The sequence below is a fragment of the Pyxicephalus adspersus genome, chromosome 9 (genome assembly GCF_032062135.1).
Source record: "Pyxicephalus adspersus chromosome 9, UCB_Pads_2.0, whole genome shotgun sequence".
NCBI classification, from domain to species: Eukaryota; Metazoa; Chordata; class Amphibia; order Anura; family Pyxicephalidae; genus Pyxicephalus; species Pyxicephalus adspersus.
Window position 1 is genome coordinate 4393680 of NC_092866.1, and position 22490 is coordinate 4416169.

A 22490-nucleotide genomic window follows, 5' to 3' on the forward strand; every position below is an offset into this window, starting at 1 on the left:
GCGCCCCCTCTCTCTCTCTCCCAGTTTGCGCCCCCTCTCTCCCTCTTTGCGCCCTCTCTCTCTTTCCTGTGCTCTGTCCTCTTTACTTTTTTCAGTCTCTCCCTCCTCTCACACCTCATCCACTCTCCTTGCGCTCTCTCCTTTCCTCCTCCTTGCACCTTCTCTCTCTCCCCTCTTTCTCTTTTCTGTCCTCTCCTCGCACCCCCTTCCCCCGTTCTCTCCTTTTATCACATTTTCTTTTTCTTTCTTTTAGAAAAACAAGAGAAAGAAGTAGACATGTACGCCAACCTCTCCGACGAGAAAGCGTTTGTATTCTCCGTTGCACTAGCAGAAATTAACCGAAAAATCATCAATCAAAGGCTTATCTTGTGACCTCCATTCAACTGGCGCGGAGAGGAAGGTCGGCGCTGCTCCTGTTAGTCACATGACCGCTTCAACATGGAAGTTCAGTCCGGACCTTCACAGGACGTTACAGATGGCTCCCTGCACTACAGACTTTATTTTTTACCGTGTCATACAGCAATATTATATTTTACACACGGGGGCTTTTTGTCTTTCTCTTCGTAATAAATCTCGGTGATTTTAATCTTTTTTTTAGAAGAGGAATTTACTGGGCCGTAGCCGCCAGACTAGATGTATTTAAACGCTTGTTAAAAATGAATATGTATCACGATTTTATAAATTAAAACAAAATAGACCCTGACAAATGTACAGTTTATATAACGTTTATATAATAAATTGGTGTTGCCATCAGAGTGATGTTTTTTGCGATATTTTTTATTTGTCTGTATTGCCAATAAACCAATCAAATTGCAGGAATGATTTTCATAGTACAAGAAGAACGCATAGTGATAATAGGGGAGTCAGAACTGTTTAAAGTCTTCTCCAGCAAAGTTTCTCAATGGGATTCATGTCTGGATGGCCAATCTATGGGTGAAAATTATGTCTCATGCTCCCTGATTCATTCTTTCACAATCTGATGAATCCTGGCTCTGTTATCTTGGAATATACCCGTGTCGTCAGGGAAGAAAAAAAAAATTGATGGATAAACATGGTCATTTAGGGAGTCAGCTGACCAGCAAAATATCACTGAACCTAGACCTGACCAACTGATCATAACCCCCAGATCATAACACGGACACCCAGGTAGAAAATCCTGCCGCCCCAGGTCATAACGCTTGGTATGTTGTATACACAATACATACAATTTCAATTATAAATATATTAAATTTTAGTCTTGGTGTGTTTCCTAGTCCCGCCACTAGATGGCACTGTTGCTCTTTGTTAACCCAGAGGATGTTCACGCTGAACACAGATCGATTCCTGCAGATCGGATCACCCCCAATGTTATCGTATTAGTTTTATTTCTATCAGGCTTTCCAAAGAATCTTTCACCCAGAACTTGGGGCCCCATTTATTAAGGTGACCAGATAACAAATTGCCGCTTTTTGCGAATACCCTCACTGCTTCTAAAACACCAAATTTATAAAAAGGTGATCAGATTATATACGGCGTGGATTGGTGCTTTACTGGCAAACACTACATTCGCCCTAAATTGATAATTGGGGGATTTTATTGGCTGAAATGGAGTAATGGCTCACCAATGTTAAATAGCGATAAGTGGCCCACTTGTGGCACAGGTAATTGCAAAAGTGGTGGTCAGGCTGTAAAGTGGTGATCGTCTAGTAAAGTTTTCCTCCTGTGCAAAAATAGTGCATTCATCTGAATTTGGTATCGGCCACCTGCAGGCCTTATACAGCATAGCTAAGCCTTGGAGAGGAAGAAGCAGCACAAGGCACCAATGTGCTGCAGTGCAAGGCTGATGAGAGAGTAGAACAACAGATAAGCTAAACATAGGCTCAATAATGCTGCTTCTTCTTCACTGTCCAGTCAACAAGGTTCAGTGGTAAGAGAGATGAGTTGAATCAAGCTGTGGACATCTAGTGGCATAAAAGAAGTACTGCATGGGATGGATTAAAGGTGAGCGTTGCAGCAAATCTCTTTCCAAGGTCAATATATTTACCAAACTCTTTCTGTAGATATATGGTTAATTTATATGACTGACCTGCATGCGGATAAAATGAAAAAATTAGCTGGATTCCCATAATCCTCTGCTGACAGCTCTGATGCTGTATATCCTGCAGGAGGATAAAGCTGCATGTGGTTTCCCCTTCTTATTTCCCATAATCCCTTGATGCTAACATGGCTCTGGTAATGCTAACCTCACCCCCCCCCCCCCCCCATATCTGAAATTCCTTAAAGCTAGGGGGCTGCTATTTTGGTTACTAGTGGCTATGAGGGTACCATGAAACTTTCAAGTCATTACTTATCCCTACACCCCCCCCCCCCCCCCCCCCCCCCCCCCCCCCCCTCCATATCCGCAGTCCCCTGGGTTGTAGAACAATACAAAGCACCTGAAATACCCAAAACACATGGGGAGGGGGGGTCACTCTATTTTTATTCGGAGTCACGCCGTCCCTTTTGGCTGCTGTTCTCTGGGAATGACCTTTACTATTAATCTATGTAGCCGGCAGCCAGCACCTAGACCCAGATAATGGCCGGAGGGCGCGGCCTTCTGAGTGGCCCCCGGCGGATTATTTTTATGACCGTCATCCGTCCTGGGCTTTGGCAAATCTCGGGGTGACCCCGGCTGATTGAGCATTGCTCTTCTTTCCGTCCCACCTTCCAGAGCTTCCCGAACTGAACTTTGTGGTCGCTTTATGCTGGTGTCCAACTCCAGATGCTTGCATGGATGGTACCAGAAACAAAATGTGAGTAAATGTAAAACTCGACTGAACGACATTTCTGTGCTGCCGGTCTGCTGCCACCTCTTTGCAGCCAGCACCGGTCTACACGCATTGCTGCATGGCAATTCCCAGGGTTATGGTGACAACCGTGGGCAATGCCTGTGTAGTGGTAAAACGTCACATGGAGTCCCCATCAGAAGTCGCTGTGACTGGCTGACAACGCAGAAACCCAATCTGAATACAGGAAGAAAGCGTTGTCACTCTATGACCAAAGTGCCTGCACAAGGACCCTCATAGCAGGATCAACAGGGGCTATTGTATTTAAAATTCCCATTGACATTTTAACCAATAAGAATAGATGGGGTTTCCATATAACTTTAGGTACATATATTTGTTTTAGATCTGCTTTCTGTTGGTGGACTAGAAGTCCCAGCATGCAGTTTCAGCACCAGGGCAATGAAGGTCATTGATCTCCTGATATTACTTTAGTTTTCATGTCATTGGACCTGTGCCCAATTAACAAAAGCACTTTTAAACATTAACATCCCACATTAACCTCTGTAGCTGCAGACACTATGGAGGAATTCATCTCAAATGTCACAAAAGAGGCACTGAAATCACATTTAGTGTTAAAGCATTTTTATGTTGTGTTGATGGCAGCAATTTGGTCTGTACTGAGATCATTTGACAGGTACACTTGACCTGCAGTTGACTTCCGTTTGACCTGTTTTAAATGCATTTTGCACTTCAACATTCCCTGTTGCAAACAACAAAATCCTAATAACACCGTCTATGACTCTCCCCTAGTTTTATATGGAGAGCAGAAACCTGGCAGGGTGTTTGCCCTTTAATTTAAAGACAAATGTTTCTAATCTGTTAGAAGCTGACTAGACCCAACTTCCTTCTGGCATCTGTTAGGTGGTTGGGTTACAGCTTCACCGTGGCAGACCTTGCACACCAATAGAGGATTTACAGGAGTGTATGATGAACACCCATCAAACTGCTTGAGTTTAATATGACTGCAGCTGATTGGTAGCCTGCAGCCACCTAGGAACACCCCTTTAGTGAGAACACTCCCCCTCAGGCCTATGCTGTGATCCTTTGAGGATGAATTACTTCACAGTGCATGCAGCTAGAGAGGTCAGGGGTCACTTGTAGCTCATTTACATATGGAAAATCCTTGACCATAGCCTTCTTAAAATGCCAATTACCTGACAAGAAAACCAAAGGAGATGCCAAATCGAAGCACTGATGAGCTGCAATATATGTTTTCGGGTTTACGTGTATTTAAGGACCCACAATCATTGTCCCTGATTTATTAAAGCTCCCTAAGGCTGAAAGGGATAAATCAGTAAAGCTCATCCAGCAAACATGGAATGGATCTGGTCCAGAATTGAAAACATTTGCTAACAAATAGCAAATGACTTTGAAGAAATACATTCCAAGTTTGCTGGATCACCCAGATTTACTGATTTGTCCTCTTCAGCCCTGGCGAGCTTTAATAAATCAGATCTATTGTTCATGTTAGGAGCATGTACTGCGGCACTGGCTGTAGAATCACATTATTTTTCTTTATAGTTGGAGTTTTAATTCCAGATTATTATTACTTTTTTCCTTGCAGCTCTTTTATAGTTTATTTGTATGCCGTATTCAGCAAAGTTTTATAAGCTGAGTGGGAGCCGTGACTCGTTACCATGGTGTGGGCTGTATTATACCTTTTGTTGCCACATTGTAATAATTAAAAAAAACCTTCAGAAAAATATTAACACAAATCGGATTAAAAGTCCGCCGTATTCACGCAGACGGAGCGCAGCCAAATCTGGGTGAGCCGAGAATTCCCAATGGGCCGAGATCCAGGGCTCAGCCGTGGGGGAACAAGTAAGGAAAATCAAACTTTGGAGAATTTTTATTAAGAAGCACCGAACGCAATCCTCATCTTCCTCTTTTATATGAAAAAGTAATTTCTGTAATTATTGTTCAATAAAAAAATGTTAATAACAGCCGGAAGAAAAATAAGGAAAATAATAATTCTTATCTGAACGTTTTATATGTAATTATACAAAAAGAAGAAATTTAGGAGATGAAAAGCTGCGCAGGTTGGGCTCAGCAACAAAACATGGGGGGGTTAAATAATTGTATCATTATGGTATAAACAGCGCTGACTGTGAAAAAGAAAGGAGCAATCGTTATTTTGTATTTTTATAGCACCAACATATTAAGTAGCATTGCACAAAATCCATTAACTGTCCCTCGGGGGAGCTCACAATCTAATGTCCCTACCATAGTCATATGTCATTATTCACAGTCTAAGTTTATAGGGGAAGCCAATTACTGACCTGCATGTTTTTGGGATGTGGAAGGAAACTATAGTACCCGGAGGAAAACTGCAAACTCCATGCAGATAGTGTCCTGGATGAGATTTGAACCTGGGATCCTAGTGTTGCAAAGGCGAAGGTGGCGCCCCTGGTGATCCGGACAATACCCAAGCTACAAACAGTAAATAATAGGATTTTGAGGATTCAACTCAATAAGCGGGACTTTATAGGCCAATTACATCCAATTATCACATATATATCAAAAACATGTATTTTTTTCAGATAACATTAAACACATAACATTTAAAACTCATTAAAAATCTACAACCAGCACAATCACAAATATCTGTCTGGGTTGCCCAATCCTAGGGGCATATCCTGCTGATTTTCTACACGTTTCACGGAATCAATTTGCTTCTTCAGGAAAGTCACTGTCACTGTGTCACTGTCTGTATCTGTCTGTCATTTGCAACCATTTAATGTACAGCGCTGCATAATATGTTGGTGCTATATAAATCCTGTTTACTAATATTAATAATAATAATAATAATAATAATATTAATTAAATTCTAGCTCCGGGGCTTTGGCTTCAAATTCCCCCACAGTTCTTGTACCACTTACTTTTCTGCCCTGATAGTAAAATCCCCCCCAGCCACTCTCTTCGCTCCTCCAATGACCTACTAATGACTTCCTCACTCATAACCTCCTCACACGCACGGCTCCAAGACTTTTCTAGAGCTGCCCCGACTCTCTGGAATGGTCTTTGTTGTCTTGTTTCTTCTTTCTGCTCATTTAAAAGAGCCCTCAAAACCCAACGCTTCAACCTCACCTACCCGTCTTCTTCTGTCTCCTAAACCCTCACTACTCACCCACCATTCCATATCATCCCCTCCTATTGTATGATACTTCCCCCACCTCCTAGATTGTAAGCTCCTCGGGGCAGGGTCCTCTCTGTTGTGTCACTGTCTGTCATTTGTAACGCCAATTTATTGTACAGCGCTGCGTAATAATATGTTGGCGCTATATAAATCCTGTTTATTAATAATAATGATAATAATAATAATAAAAAAAAAATTAATAATAATGATAATAATATTATTATACTATCAGCCTAGAAATCATTTCTCTTTCTAAAAAGTTTTGGAAATCTGAGGAGCTGACATTATTTTTCCAGAAGAATCGCAGGGATTTCGCCGTCAGTCTGCCCGGTGATGTCTTTAGCATTCGTATCTCCGGAAGCTCCATTCCACTCGGCAGCAGATAAGGGCCCCGGCAGGGTTGGGATGCTTGGAGCCAAGCCGATAAACACATTCCTCCATTATCTCCCAAACACAACACTTACAAGATCCAAACAGGGCTGCAGGTCATTTTTTTCCTTTCCTAAAGTCTGACAGAAGGGATTTCAGCTAGATGGTAGGTTGTCACAGCCAGAAAATGGGAACCATATATCAAGAATCGCCCCTTCACCGCTCCATTCGATTGGCGACGGGAGGATTCAGCGTCTCGGATTATATCAAGAAATTTGCGGTAATGACCTTGGTGGGTTGCGTTGCTTTGGGGGTCTCACAAATGGGCGTACAAGAACCTAGGGTCCGAAACCCAGATGTCGGTTGGATTTGGGTCCCAATCGAGCCAACTTGTTAAAAAACAATCACGGGGCAGTCGTGTGGGGAAAATTTCCAGGCACCCCATCTCCCAAAAATTCCAACCCAACCGATTGACTATTAGTGATGGATTGTTGGTGACTTATATTCGACTCAATGTCCATGGGAACTTTAGGAGCCAGTAGGAGCTAATATAGAACCGGGGGACATTAGAATAAAGGGGCACAGCGGTGCCTATAGTTTCTTAGATGTCTTTTTGGATTTGTCCATTCCTTGGCATTCATGAATATTTTCCATCTTTCTAATCATATTGCTTATTATTTATTATTAAGTTTGCTTTGTTATTATTATTCTAATAAACAGGATTTATATAGCACCAACATATTACGCAGCGCTGTACATTAATAGGGCTTGCAAATGACAGACAGTAGGAGGAGGAGGGGACCCTTGCCTAAAGAGCTTACAATCTAAGAGGCCGGGGAAGTATCAAACAATAGGAGGGGATCTGAATATTTTCTCGTGTTGGGGTCTATGTATAGATCTCAGGCTGACGTCATATTATATATTATTATCAGGTAATACATTACTGTAAGGGAGAACCTGACCGCTGCCGGAATATGATTGCGTGCAGCGGGGGAGCAAAATATTGCTGGCCCCCAAAAGAGAACATTTATATAAAATAGGAGGAAGTGTTAGCAATCCTAATGCAGGTGACAAATGGCCCCGAGGGATTTGGCCCTTAGTGTACTGATCATCCTGAAACTTTTCCAGCAACTTTTCTATTTTGTTTTTGTTTCCTTTATATATGAGATGATATTAATACTTGCAGATATATGTGTGTGAAAGGTGCTGCACCTGCACTGAATATGAGAATTTCCACATTTGTATGCCACTGCTGAGCAATTTGTTTGCTGACTACAGAAGGGTGAAATGGAAATTCGAATTTCTGTGATATTCATATATATTGTGATCATTTAAATGCAAATCACTCTGCTGGTGAGAGTTAATGTTTAAAAACTTTGTTTTGTTGCAGTTTTACTTGTAAGAAGCGGCTGTTGTATTTCCTCATTGTATATTCGGGCTTTTGTCACTACAAAGCTGCACTGAGAATTGGCTGATTTACTAAAGGAATATGGGCTGTAAATGTAAAAGTGAATTCACATTAATTACATTCACTGCAAACTGAATTATCACCTTGCAATTGATATTACACTTATGTTAGTAAATGAGATGAATCTCTAATGACTTCAACCATCCAATCATATGCAAGGAAATATTCTAATTCTTATTTTCTCTATTTCTTGCATGTGTATCCTTTGCAAATTTCCTTGCAGCCCCAATGTTTGTACAATTCCTTTATCAGTTCTAGCCTACAAGTCTACAGGTTAGGACTGATTGATTATAAAACTGTCGGTTCTCCATTGGGGTAACTTTGATTATCTCAGCATCTTCCTAATATACTTGAACAGATCTGCTGACAATTTCTTGCTCAACTGGTCCAACTAATTTTGGAGATCCTAAAATCTTGCACACATGTGTAGCAGACTCTGGGGTATATCACTAGAGAGGTCACTAGAGGGGAGGAAGGAGGTCCTGATTACCCTATAGAGATAGAATTGTGGGGTCACCATCACTAGAGGGGTCACCAGCAGGGGTAAGGAGGTCATGATTCCTCTATATAGATAGAATTGTGGGGTCACTATCGCTAGAGGGGTCACCAGCCAGTGGAAGGAGGTCCTGATTCCCCTATATAGATAGAATTGTGGGGTCACCATCACTAAGGAGGTCCTGATTCCCCTATATAGATAGAATTGTGGGGTCACCATCACTAGAGGGGTCACCAGAAGGAGGAAGGAGGTCCTGATTCGGTAGGCAAGTTCTGGAGACCACACTTACTAAAATTTATTGATGAGATAGAACAAGCCCAGAGACAGGCAATGAATATTCTAAATATTTAAAGATCTGAGGGGTAAACATATTAGGGGATGCCACAGGAACATAATATATACAATGAGGAAAGAAAGGAAAGGGAGAATATGACAAAAACCTTTAAATACCTGAAGGGTGTGAATAAATGTGGAATTTTCAAGATGAAACTTTGATGAAGAACACAGGAACTCTAACAGGAGGAAAGTATTACTACAAAGCTGAAGCCTAAAATAACAATTTTTTGTTAATAAAAGGTGGCAGAACTTTCAGTTCCAACCCTCTATTCTGTATATTGAGGAAACTTCTTGCCATGGTCAGAACAGGAGATAAATATGAAGAGAGGAAGTATAGAATCCCCTGATGAAGCCCATGTACATCAAAACGTGTAGGAAATGACATTGTCTTCTTTTAAATTAAAGCGGGGCAGATTTTGAGGTTTGCTTGGTCTTTTGTTGCTGTCACTCTTCCATGATTTAGCTTCGGTCACACAACAGTTTTACATTTTTTTCCTTTTTGTTGGCACTTTGATTAAATTACACGTAATAAGGCGAGTGGCATTCAGACACGACGCTGGAGAAATGAGCGCATCTCTTTGTAAAGTAGTTCAGAGGTCGTTCCATTCAATGTTTCCCAAATGTCATTCAATGGCGTCATTACTGGAACATCAAAGTTTTGTATAACGGAGACCAGCGGGTTTACAGAACCAGTATGTGTTACATTGCTTGCATTGTCCGCAATTCGGAGCATTGTGTTTGTCAAGAGATTGTTATGATTTGGAAAGTAATGGACATCAAATAATTACAGAAAGAGATCAACAGAGAATGGAGACGATTTTATTGGGCAGTCTAAAGGAAGACGAGGGATGAATGTGTCTTCATTAGCAGACTGCTTGCCAATTATCTGAGTCTTAGATGTTTTGGACTTCAAAGAAGGTAAATGTGAAAGCCTTTTGATTGAAGTCAGTATTGAAAAATAAAACCCTCTTTACACGTGAACTCCATGCAAAGATCTAAATCGAGATGTCTGTCCAGTTCTGAGATTTGCACAAAGGACAGCCAGGTTGGTGACCTGAGTTTTTTCTGCTGCAGTTATGCAATATAGTTTGGTCACCTCCCCGCCCCCAGCCATTTATTAGACTGATCTCTCCTCCAATCAGTGCGTTTCTTTTCAGTGCCGGTGCATGCGGTATACAGGCTTTGCGACACAGCGATCAAGACAGAAAGGAGAGGTGCTACATGAAGGGGTGCTGCACTAAAAAAAAAAATTACTTTACGAAAATGGGTTGTCTACCCTTTATGTGAAATAAAAATACTGAGTTTAGGTCCTTTTTAAGCTACTTCCTGTCTGCATGCACTGATTACAGAATCAACTGCACATTATTATTCTAGATAGTGATGAAGGTGGACCATGGGTAAGTAGAGGGGGTCTGCATGACCTCTTGTAGTATCTAGCATAGGACAGGGTGACAACACTAGATAACATTTAGTAGACTGGAATAGAATGTTGTCACCCAATAAAAGTGTTTAACATGGGGAAACTTGGTACTTTATCCTTGAAGAGGAAACTAAAACTGCCAAAGAAAAAAATTCACTTACCTTCAATCCCACAGGGCAGTCCAATCTACCCGGGGTGTCTTGCATCGGGTCCCATGTCGTTCCGCAGCCGGCATTCTGGGCGCTGTCATCTTTGTCTCTTCTGGGTTCTTCATCCTACGTCACCCAACCTAAGCGTGATATCGGGCGACATAGGATGAAAAAAAAAATTACAGATCCCACTGCGCATGCATGAGATCGGCAAATTTTTTTCCCATGAAAGGGCTTCTTCTGCGCATGCCCGAGATGCTCCGAGAACATCCAAGAGCCTCCCATTCATTAAAAAAAGGGTAATGCACCTAAAAAAAACAACAACAGAATTTTTACCTTACATAAAAAGGTTGTCTACCCTTCTATGTAAAGTGAAAATTCTGAGTTTAGGTACGCTTCAATCATTTTAACACACATAAGTAAAATCTATCAACAATTTATACACAAATACATAAAAACATGGACATTTAAAAAAATTAAATTTATATCATCAATGCTTCAGTTTTGCCATCCAATGGCTTCCTACAAATGTTTAGTTCTAGTCAATTTGTGTCAATATATGTCTCTGTTCTTGACGCGTTTCGCCTGCCTGGCTTCATCAGAAGAACAAATTTGAAGGACTTTTATATCTGTTTTTTTTTTTATTCAACAATGCTATTCACATAACATCTTTCACCAATTGTGGAATCTTACTGTGATCATGCATTAACATACCAATACACCGGTAAAGTGTTTTGCAGGAGGTAGTGTGGCAGGTAGTCCTGTTATCTTTCCTGCACCCCTCTTTTTTTTTAACTGAGTTTTTATTGAATTTTTGTAAACATGAACAAAAAAAGAGAAACACAGCCATACAAGACCAATATACATAAAACAAAAAAAGTAGCTGAACAAGAGCAGTTCAAACAAAGTCTTTGTCCATGTCCAAAGTAGCAAGTCCTGCACCCTTTCTATCACCGAAATGTGTTTTAAGGAAAGGCAGGAAGAGGGAATTTAAAATTTGTATACCTAATTAGCTTCTCAAGGGGTGAGGTGCTTCTCCTCATTATGTCTAATTAATCTCAACTCTACAATCCCCCCATCAGAGATACATCTTACATACCGCCACATCTCCTCTCTTCTACCATTCCTAAAAGCTTTGATGAGATTTTAGTGATTGGGTTTCTAATTGGCCAGAATCATATAACAATTACATTTACATATTTTTAATATAAACTTTTTCGGTCCCTGTAAAGCGCATTTGGGACAACACAAAGGAAGATGAAATCTTTTGTAACATCCAAACCTGATAGAGCTTCTGTAAATCCATTTAAAGATCTTATAATTGGTAAAAAATGAATACAAATGTTTTTAACTTCAAAGCTTTTAATTGATGAGTTTGAAAGAGAACAAAACAATGGCAGCTCAAATTCCCACCAAGGGGTTTTGTGGAAAACAACAAATACATTATTTAAGAAGAAAAATGAGGGGGAAATGTTATGGAGAGATCCCAGAGCGGCACCATTGGGGTAATATTGTATTGTAGATTATGATATCCGGACTGGAAAGCAGCGTGGTTAGAATTTCCAAATAGTGGCGATCAAGTAACAAAGATTCAAGCGCCTCTTCTAAGTTTTTGTCTTTTGCTGAAGATTATTCTACCATTATAATTATTTGATTTTATTTTCTTATGAAGCAGAAGAATCTCCGCTGCTGGCACCCTGGGTCCTACCATCATGTATGCTCGGTATGGAATCTGACCCAAATGTACATCGAGCCCAAATGTACACCAAGTTCCATTACAGCACAATATACAATACTGGTGACATTTGAAGTGCACGCAGTCTGGACAATCTCTGTGCACAAACCCCAGGAATTGCACTGTGAGGGTTCTACTTCTCCCATTTTACCCCTTTCCCTCCACAACATTTTTAAGCATTGCTTCCTATCACATATCTGATATTAACATTTTAGTAGAAACTCTCTGCAGAAACATTCATGGTTGCTATTACTTTAAATAATTTTATCATTGGATATGTTTCTGGTTGTTCTACTATGCTACTGATTCTGGCTCTGCAGACATTTAGGTTGTTTTGCTATAATACTGTGACCCTGTGAATATGTCTGCTTGTCTTGCTATGATACTGATTGTGTTTCTGTGGACATTTTTCATTGTCTTTTTTTTTAAAAACTGATTGTGTCCCTGCGAACATTTCTAGTTGTCTTGCTATAATGCTAATTAAATGTGGAAATTTCTGTTTTTCCTTACAATGATACTAGTTTTGGCTCTTCTATTTTTTTTCATTGCCTTGTTATGATACTGATTGTGTCTCTGCGGACATTTCTAGTTTTTTTTGCTTTGATACTGATTGTGGCTCTGCATTCATTTACGGCCATCTAGCTATGCTACTAACTGTGACTTTGCAGGTGTATCTAGTTGCTTGCTGTTATTATGATTGTGCCTCTGTGGACCTTTCCGGTTGTCTTAATGTAATACTGATTGCCATTCTGTGGATATTTCTGGATGTCTTGCTACGATACTGATTGTGTCTCTGCGGACTTTTCTGCTTGTCCTGCTATGATACTGATTGTGTCTCTGCAGACATTTCTCCTTGTCTTGCTATGATACTGATTGTGTCTCTGACATTTCTCCATGTCTTACTATGATACTGATTGTGTCTGTGTGAATGTTTCTGATTGTGTTGCTATAAAACCAAATAAGGCTCTGTGGACATTTCTAGTTGTCATGCTATGATACCGATTTATGCAGTATCAATGGGATAGTTATAAAACTACAGTTTCATTATTTTCTTTTTTATTATTGTGCCCAACCACATTATAACAAAACAAAAAACTTGTTACCAGCTTAATGAACAATGCAGGTGAAAGCACACAGTTACATACAAAATTTGTAATTTTTTTTGTCCCTTTTATAAATTATTTTCATTGACTTGCCATATCCTTAGGTGTGTGTCAGCAATATCCAAAGCTCCCCTTATTGGACCAGCATTACTACATATATGAAATATGCTATTTAACATACAGCACTGCATAACATGTTTGCGCTACATAATAAACGTAAATAATAATAATCATACTGCTACAGTTCTTGTTCATGTTATTTTGATATAATATACAACACCTACTTGTGTCTAGATAGGACATTCTATGGATCCCTGGCACCTGTTGTTGCCAGTGGGAGACTGTGGCATCGTGGCCAAGATACAGAAGGTGGAAGCCATATGGTTTTTATTGCAGGGCATCCAATAAACGTGTACAGTGTTGTGTATTATCTCAGTTTTAGTCCAGCTGGATATCATTGCGGTGCCAGTAACCAACAAACATTTTCTTCTAAACACATAACTAAATGATTTTATGTCCCCATGGAGGGTTCAAACATCAAGAGAGGATAGTTGTAGAAAACAATAAAACATTCAGAGACTGTAGAGATCGTAGGCATAGGGTAGAGCTGGACAGATGTACGTCTGCCCAATGTTGTTGTATTGGGGGCGTCCTATGTGTGGAGCACAGTGGGTAGCAAGCTGATTGTGCTGCTGCCTTTCTGAATATTATGGGAATGATATGTAGTAGAAAACTGTAAAGAAACAAGAGAAGGAATACGTAGTACAAATGGCTTAGAAGCTGTTGAATGTTGCAAAATGCAATTTTTAACGGGTTGATAATTACAACCAACACGCTTTGGAGAAACAACCCTTCTTCAGGGCTTAAAGATCAATCGAACTATTACAGAAATTTCTTGATTTTCCATATTCAGGACTGGAATGGTCACATCTGTCCTGGAGATCTAACAATGTTCCCCCAAAACATGTTGGATGTATTTAGCAATCAACATATTTTAATCATGTTCGGAAGTTGATCATTGGTTTTGCAGCTTCTTATCATTGATCTTATTTCACCCAAAGCTGTTGCTATTGCTATTGCAGATCATGCAACTACTTCTGGGTCAGCAGCATATCAGGACTTAAAATTATTTAAAGTACTGCATTGTTCATTATTTCATTTCATCATATCTTAGTTGTGGGATTGTTTTAATGATGGATATAAGACAGCCGTTCTCTTCAGATCACAAGAAAGTACTAACTGTATTTTAAGATAATATAAAAGAAGACTAACTGCTTGAAAAATTCATGAATCTCAGTATGCGACCTTAAACACCTGCAGCAGATTTTTCCTGGACGGCTTAGAAGACTAAAAATAATGAATTTCATTAACAAGTAATATAATTCTGTTACAGGGGATTAATGAAAATAAAAGTTGCTATGTAATTGATGGGGGTTGATTGCACCATATATATTTTATTTTGCTCCATGTTACGCTTTTACTAGCTTTAGGCCAGCTCCTTTACAATACAGTGTTGACTTAATATATAAGTGACTCCAAGGTTCACTATTTACTGGATTTATTCATACAGCTTTATGTCATGTCATCAAACATCTCACCATTGGCTCCCAATATTCCAGACGATCATCTATTCACTATCCCTGCTAAATGGAAATGTAATAAAATTTATAATGTGCAAATAACTTTAAAAAGTTCAAAAATACCTAACAAAGTCCAGTAGAACCCAACACGTTTCAATGTGAATAGACTTCTTCATGGGATTATGCCATTCCTTTACCTTGTTCCCCTTTTTATGGCTTCTAATGTTCTCTATGGTTGCAGGAGCTTCTATCAGCTAAACAAAATAAATTGGAAACATGGAGAATTATTGATAGAGAAAGGCCAAGGGCTCCATCAAGTTTAGCCCCATCTTTAAACCTTTATGTGTGAATATACATTTCTTTTTAAAATTAACTTAATGTTGACTGACTTAGTAACCTCTCTGAGGTCTGTTCCAAGCGTTCTCCTTCTAGTTTGAAGTCATGTCTGCTTGTTCTGGTTTATTTGACTTTATTTAACTTTATTCTCACCCATCATGTATTTTAAAACTCTTTGCTTTCCTCCCTGGAACCTGTATAAGTCCTTGTAGTCTATCCTGATATGTTTTATCCCTTGAGCCTTTTTCCATTTTTGTTGGCATTTTATCTTATCAGTTTATTTTTGTAAGTGAAGTCTTTAGGTCTATATAGGGGAACTAAGGACTTGTTTCTTCCTGCTGGTGATTCCCCTTGTAATGCTCTTTAGAATTCTATCTATATAGAAAAATTGCCATCCCTGCACTCTTCTGCACCCAAAATTCTATCTATATAGATGAATCACACCATTCATTCTCTTATTGGTTATCCCCCTTGTATTGCACCCAAATCTGTATAGAGGAATCAGGCTCCCTGTTATCCTGCTAATGATACCTCTAGTATAACATACACAAAATTACATTTATATTGGTGATGCTCTTTTATCTATATGGAGGAATCAGCCCCCACCCAACCTTTTTCTATTAGTAATTCATTTAGTACTGCAAACTAAAATTTTCAACTTTCTTTATTGGAAAATTTTAAGGGTAACCAACAAAATAACAAGGTAGATCTTGAAAAATATATAGAAATCATACAAATATGTTGCAGTGAAATTAATACTGCAAATATGTATATCAAATCAAGTAGTAATTATCGATGACATTTTATATGGGGTAACAACAAGAAGAGAGGGGGAAAAGTCATGCATTGACTTGTATTATTATTACTAAACAGGATTTATATAGCGCCAACATATTATGCAGTGCTGTACATTAAATAGGGGTTGAAAATGACAGACAGTGAAACAGGAGGAGGCGAGGACCCTGGCCAGAAGAGCTTACAGTCTAGGAGGTGGGGGAAGTAACACACAATAGGAGGGGGGATAAATCAATCAGCACCCCCACTCTTCTGCTGGTGATTCCTCTAGTATTGCGCCTTAAATTCTATAAAGAAGAATCGGGTTGTTCCATTTTACTTGTGATGGTCCATTAGTACTGCATCTGCACTGCAGAATTCTATTCACTTCCCTGCTGCCAGTCCACACTGTTTGCTCATTTTACAAATATGTGATATAAGCACAAAACTTTTTCTTTTGTAGTTCTGACAACAACTTTCACCCCAGTATTGTATTTTGTCAGAGAATTCTTCTTGCCTAGCTGCATTATTTTATATTTATATATTATATTTATATTTATATTTATTTTGAATTGCTATTTCCAGTCTTCCAGCAATACCAAATTACATTTCATGTTACAAGCACCATTGGGAATATTATTCCTGTTGTACACCTTGTGTTATCAGCAAAGACAACATTCCTAACCAATGAAACCTAAAGGGACCTATCACCAAATTATTTATATTATACATGGAGTTTGCAGGTTCTCCCGTGTTTGCGTAGGTTTCCTCCCACATCCCAAAAACATGCAGTTAGGTAATTGGTTTGCCCCAATAATTCGCCTTATACTGCGGTAATGACATCTGACTATGGTAGGGACTTTAGATTGTGAGCTCCTTTGAGGGACAGCTAGTCACATGACTATGGACTTTGTACAACACTGGGAAATATGATGGCGCTATATAAATGCTATGTAATAATAATAATAATATAAATGGGTGTTGGGCTGCACCAAAGGGGGTTCCCTGCAATGTGAAAAAAAGGTTCTGATCTCAGGCATGCCCGGATGATGCATCATGTGATGTAAGAAGAAAACCCCAGAAGAAAAGGAAGAGGATGCCACCAACCGGTATTTAGTACCCCTGAAAAGGAACATGGGGCGGCGTGTGACAACGAATAAAGAATAATGGAATTTATCTGCAAGACTATGGGTCTAATTTATTAAAACTCTCCAAGGCTGGAGAGGATACACTTTCATCAGTGAAACTGGGGGATCCAGCAAAGTCATTTGTTATTTGTTAGCAAATGTTTTCAATCTTGGGCCAGATCCATTGCAGGTTTGCTGGATCAGCCAGTTTTACTGATGACAGTGTATCCTCTCCTGCCTTGTAGATTGAAGGTTTTCCACCTATAAATGTAAATGTCTTTTTTTTTTTTTACTGAATATTTTGCTTTCATCATTTATCACATACCAACTAAATAAATAGAAAAGGAACAACACCAGAGAGCTGAGGACACTAATGAATGGCCTTAGTCCTGAATGAACCTTATTTCTAGCCAGCTCTCATATCTATAATTACCCAACTGCGTATAATGGAGGGAGAAGTGTTACAGAGAGAGAACCTTGTGCACACAAGACAAAACGCAATGGTCAAATAAGTGGCCCCTGGATAGGTTGGACCATGTCTGCATAACTTATGTTGGCACAGTCATTTGTAGTCTTCCACAAAGGGAGAACATAACAGGGTGACAACAGAAAAGGAAATTTGGGGACAGGATGTGTCTGCACAGGGACACATGTACTAGTGTTGTTTTACCAATGTTAGGTGATTGGGCATAACTTACTTTAAGTCTCTAAAATTGTCATTTTACATCTGTTTGGCGAGGATTCCTTGCAATAGTTTTTGTCCCTAACCCTCCTACAATAGGGCTATGGCTGTGATTTATTAAAGCGCTCCAAGTCTGGGGAAGATACACTTTCACCAGTGAAACTGGGTGATCCAGCAAACTTGGAATGGACGTAGTCCATTGAAAAGAAATAGCAAATTACGTTGAAAAAATCCATTCCAGGTTTGCTGGATTACCCAGCTTTACTGCTGAAAGTGTATCTTCTCCAGCCTTAGAGAGCTTTAATAAATCAGGGCCATTGTATGCAAATTGATTCCATGGCTATTTGTGTTTTATTCTTCATGAAGAATACATTGGAGTTTATCATTTCTAGACAGATCTGGAGGGGAGATCTCATCACTGGTGCCACCCAAAGCCACTCAACAAATATTATTTTTGAGCAGATGTGACCTATAATCCATTATAACACATGAATTTATGTTTATGCCATCATTGTTTTAACTAAATCATTTGTATAAATTCTGTACAATATTTTAGCACATCACCAGGAAAATAAGCACATGCATTATGGTTTTATTGATTTGCTTTCCTCCTGCACAACAGAATATATTTAGACACTTCCATGCCACTTAACGCTGCACATTTTTTTTCTTTACCAGCCTCAGTAATTAATTCTGTCCTTGACACCTCCAGAGTGGTGAGTGAACACCCTGGTGTGTGGAGGCCGGGTACGGTCCCATGACTTCTATATGTTAACATTTAACCCTTGCAGATAAAGCTGGACAGTTTGCACAAACAATATCGCTGATTTTTTTTTATTGAACTCTCTGAATTTTTTCTTCTAATATAATATTTGGGTAAAGGCTCAAAAATGTATTGTCAAGAAAGATATACTCATGTCCAGGTCCATTGCCAGTAAATTATTTGGGTGCAGGGGACCACTTACCTAGTACTGCAGAAACACTGGGACTGAGCACGTCCCCCATTCTTCTGTTTGCTACTGTTTCATTTTTGTGACTTTTCTGGGTGCAGGGACCACCTACCTAGCACTTCAGAAACACTTGGACCAGGCATGTCCCCTACTCTACAACATCAGTGTTACTGTGTTCTCTTAAAATTGACTTTTTTGGGTGCAGGGGACCACTTACCTAGCCCTGCAGAAGCACCAGGGATGGGCTAGGCCCCTACTGTTCCCTTATTCTGACATCACTGAGTCCTATTCTGGATTGCCAATGACATTTCTGGGTGCAGGAGACTACTTACCTAGTACAGCAGAAGCACCAGAGCTAGTTATATCCCCTACTCTTCCCCTCGTCTGACATCACTGCTACTTTGTCCTCTTCTGGATTGCCAGTGGCTTTTCTGGGTGCAGGGACCACTTACCTATCACTGCAGAAACACTGGGACCAGGCATGTCCCCTTCTCTACAACATCAGTGTTACTGTGTTCTCTTAAGATTGACTTTTTTGGGTGCAGGGGACCACTTACCTAGCCCTGCAGAAGGCTAGGCCCCTACTCTTCCCTTACTCTGACATCATTGAGTCCTATTCTGAATTGCCAATGACATTTCTGGGTGCAGGGACCACTTACCTAGCACTGTAGAAGCCCCAGGGCTCCACTTCTCCACTGACATCATTGCTGCTTTGTCCTCTTCTGGATTCCAAGAAGCCCCATTACTGGCCAGCGTATAGATAGTGTCCATGTCAGGCGGGGTGACATGTTAAAAAGCACTGCTACTCTTGTGAAGCGAAAAGAGAAGTTTTAGGACTGGAGCATCATGTGAACGTAGCTTTATGTAATTAAAAAGAAAGTGGAAAACCAATGCATCTGCTAGCAAGATTAACTGGTAAAAAAACAAAATCAGCTGTGCCAATGCAAGTCACAAATGGCATCTTACATGTAATTTTCCTACTTTATTGAGTGAAGTTTGTGAAATTTTGGTACGACACCCCTGCTCTCATCTCTCTTTTTTCAAACTCACAAAGCTTTAGTTAAAATATGATTAATTGCTGCATTAATATATATATATATATATATATATATATATATATATATATATATTTATGTGTATATATAAAACACAATTTATTCAAAATAAATATCTAAAAACAACTTATATTATATATAATAAATTATATACATATTAGGTATTTATTAAGACATTTTCATTAGTGGTACACAAAGAAAAAATTGATCCCATGCATAGAAGTACTGGAAATTATCCACCATAGTGTATTTAAATAACATAAAACAAAAATAAAGTCCCAAGGGGGTCAGTTTTGTTTTTCTCTCAAATATTAAGGGATTGCATTTAGATTTTTATTTAAACAATGCTGACAGATAAAGATGACATTAACATATAACACACAAAGGACATTATGTATTCTCATTCTCATCATCCATTGATGAAAATACAGATTTGTCACATAGAAAAAGTAAGAACGCTGTTGACCAGGTGTGTGGTGTATTCATGTCAAGATCAAATGAGCTCTCTAAGGACCTCAGAAAGAAGAATAGGGATGCAAGGGATTCGAAAATTATTTGAAATCAGAAAAGTATAATAAAAATGTTGATATGTTATTATTATTATTATTATTATTATTATTAATAATAATAATAATAATAAACAGGATTTATATAGCGCCAACATATTACGCAGCGCTGTGCATTAAATGTATGATTCCAAATAGGCAAAACTAGTCCAATAACTGATTGTTTGATTCTAAAAAAAAAAGTCTCCAAGAACCTACGAATTTATTTGTAGGATTTTCAAGTAACTCCAGCAGCTGTTGCTGTCAATGTGAACGCATCTACAAACAGAAAGGGATTGCACCCATTTACCCTGCATGGGAAGGATTCCAAAAAAGCCTTTATTGTTCAAAGATCGCCATTGAACATTAAGGCAAAGACCCAGCATTCTGGAACAATGTCCTCTGATCTGAATAATTAAAGGTGGACTTGTATGACTAAAATAACAGTAGACATTTTTGGCTTAAACACCCATCGTAGCATTACAGGAATACCAACTGTGAAGCATAGTGGTAGAAAGTCATGGTCTGGTTGATTTCATACTTCAGGGCCTGCACAGTTTGCTGTCATCAAGTCGGCTATGAATTTTTTATTCTATCAAAGTTTGCTTAATAAGAAGATGGTGCTATCTGTCCAAAAGTGAAAGTTGCGGTGAAAGTGCAGAAAGTTAAAGATGCAAACCTTGCAACCATGTGATGTGTAGGTAAAGGAATTTTTGAAATCCTGCAATACTCTGAGAATTCCGGTGAACACAATTGGAGCAGTTTTATTCAGGGAAAGGATTGTAAACGATCATATTATAACACTGGTTGTTTCACCTGCATCAATTTGGCATCCTGATTGATGATGGTTTGCGCTCTTTCCTACTTGACTGCCCATATGTGATTTGTGCAAGATTTGTTGGAGGAGGTTTTCAAAAAGAGTCAAGATCTCACTGATAATTCCTGAAGAAGCGAACCAAACTCTGCGAAACGCGTTGAATATGACATATGTGAGATACTGCTATGTTTCTAAAATGTTTGTATATCTTGAAAGTTTAGAATCCCTCTGTTAGGTAACAGGGGAAATAGATTTTACATAAAAACATTGTCAATAATTATTAAAAGTTACATTTTTTCTTTGTTTTATTACTGGTGCCTATAAAGTCCCTTTATTTCTCATGTTTAAATTTTGGTTCAGAAGTGAAAGTTGTAATGGATATTACAACATGATAATGATCTGAAGGACACCAACAAGTCCACCAGGGAATGGCTCCAAAAGAGACGATGGAGGGTTATTGGCTGGTTTAACCAAATGTCATGTTTAAAATGTTTGGGAAATTAAAATGGATAGTTCATGGAAGAAATTGTTGCATGGAGAAGTGGTCTAAACTTCCTTATAGTTGCTGTCAGATAATGCTGAGTTGTGCAAAAACCCCTACAAAAAGATTTTTTTTCTAAAAGCGGCAATGATGGCTTCCTAAGGCCACTTACTTTTTCTTAATTTTTTTACAGATTTTGTGTTGGCAAAATGATTGAAAAGTTTCATGTATTTCATGCAAGTATTGGTATATTATCTGCAAATTCTGATTGAATGCAGATTCAGTGTTTGCCATTTGATATAATTGCATGGCTGTGCACAGTTTCATCAATGCCATTTAAACAATACACCCGAATTTCTATAATTCACCAACAGAAGAATGTGAAAAGAGATTCTTAGAGAGAATGTAAGACTAATAGCTAGCTGCAAGGCCGTCATTTATACCGATGGGGACCTGCTAAATACAGACAGACGGGGTGACCAATTATTTGTAAATTGACTCATTTCATGTTTTTATTTTCTTCTACAGTGCAGGAATTCTGAAAATTAACAGTAATTGAGTGTTAAAGTCAATGGAAACGTGACATGAATAGGTTTTACCCAGCAGAGGTTTTGTTAACTTCTTTTCACTAAGAAAAAAGCAAAATGTATAGTTGTTCCTGGAGGGCCACTGGTGCAGAGCAACAATGTGCCGCGGACCTTAAGATGAGCGCTGTGTATAGGAAGTGAATGGGGCGGGAATGTTAGGTGAATGTCAATGTTCATAAACCAGCTTTGTGTAAGTTCATGTATAAATTAAAGGCCCTCCAGCAGTTTTAAAAACGAGAACTCCCAAAGGCACCCCAGATCATAACACTGCCTCTACCTTAGATCATAAAACTGTCCCCGCATGGACCACAGATCATAACACTGTCCTCACAGGGACCCCCGATCTCAACACTGCCCCCACAGTCACCCCAGATCTCAACACTGCCCCCACAGCACCCCAGATCATAACACTGCCCCCACAGGCACCCCAGATCATAACACTGCCCCCACAGGCACCCCAGATCTCAACACTGCCCCCACAGGCACCCCAGATCTCAACACTGCCCCCACAGCACCCCAGATCATAACACTGCCCCCACA

The 22490-nt window shown here is 39.3% G+C and overlaps 2 protein-coding genes across 6 annotated transcripts in view; both read left to right on the plus strand.

Moving 5' to 3' along the window:
• C9H16orf87 (chromosome 9 C16orf87 homolog) overlaps positions 1-755 on the plus strand; it is a 21429-nt gene extending 20674 nt beyond the window's left edge. For all 3 annotated transcript variants that reach the window (XM_072422397.1, XM_072422399.1, XM_072422400.1), the window contains one exon: positions 254-755. In XM_072422397.1, the coding sequence (XP_072278498.1) occupies positions 254-372 (119 nt within the window). In that variant the 3' untranslated portion in view covers positions 373-755. The remainder of the gene's footprint in view (positions 1-253) is intronic.
• A 1801-nt stretch (positions 756-2556) lies between these two features.
• Positions 2557-22490, plus strand: part of MYLK3 (myosin light chain kinase 3) — a 51989-nt gene continuing 32055 nt past the window's right edge. Inside the window, exon 1 of one of the 3 annotated variants that reach the window (XM_072422252.1) lies at positions 2557-2771. In XM_072422252.1, the coding sequence (XP_072278353.1) occupies positions 2721-2771 (51 nt within the window). In that variant the 5' untranslated portion in view covers positions 2557-2720. Of the gene's footprint in view, positions 2772-6402; positions 6602-22490 lie in introns of those variants that run through there. The other 2 variants (XM_072422249.1, XM_072422251.1) reach the window with 2 other exon arrangements.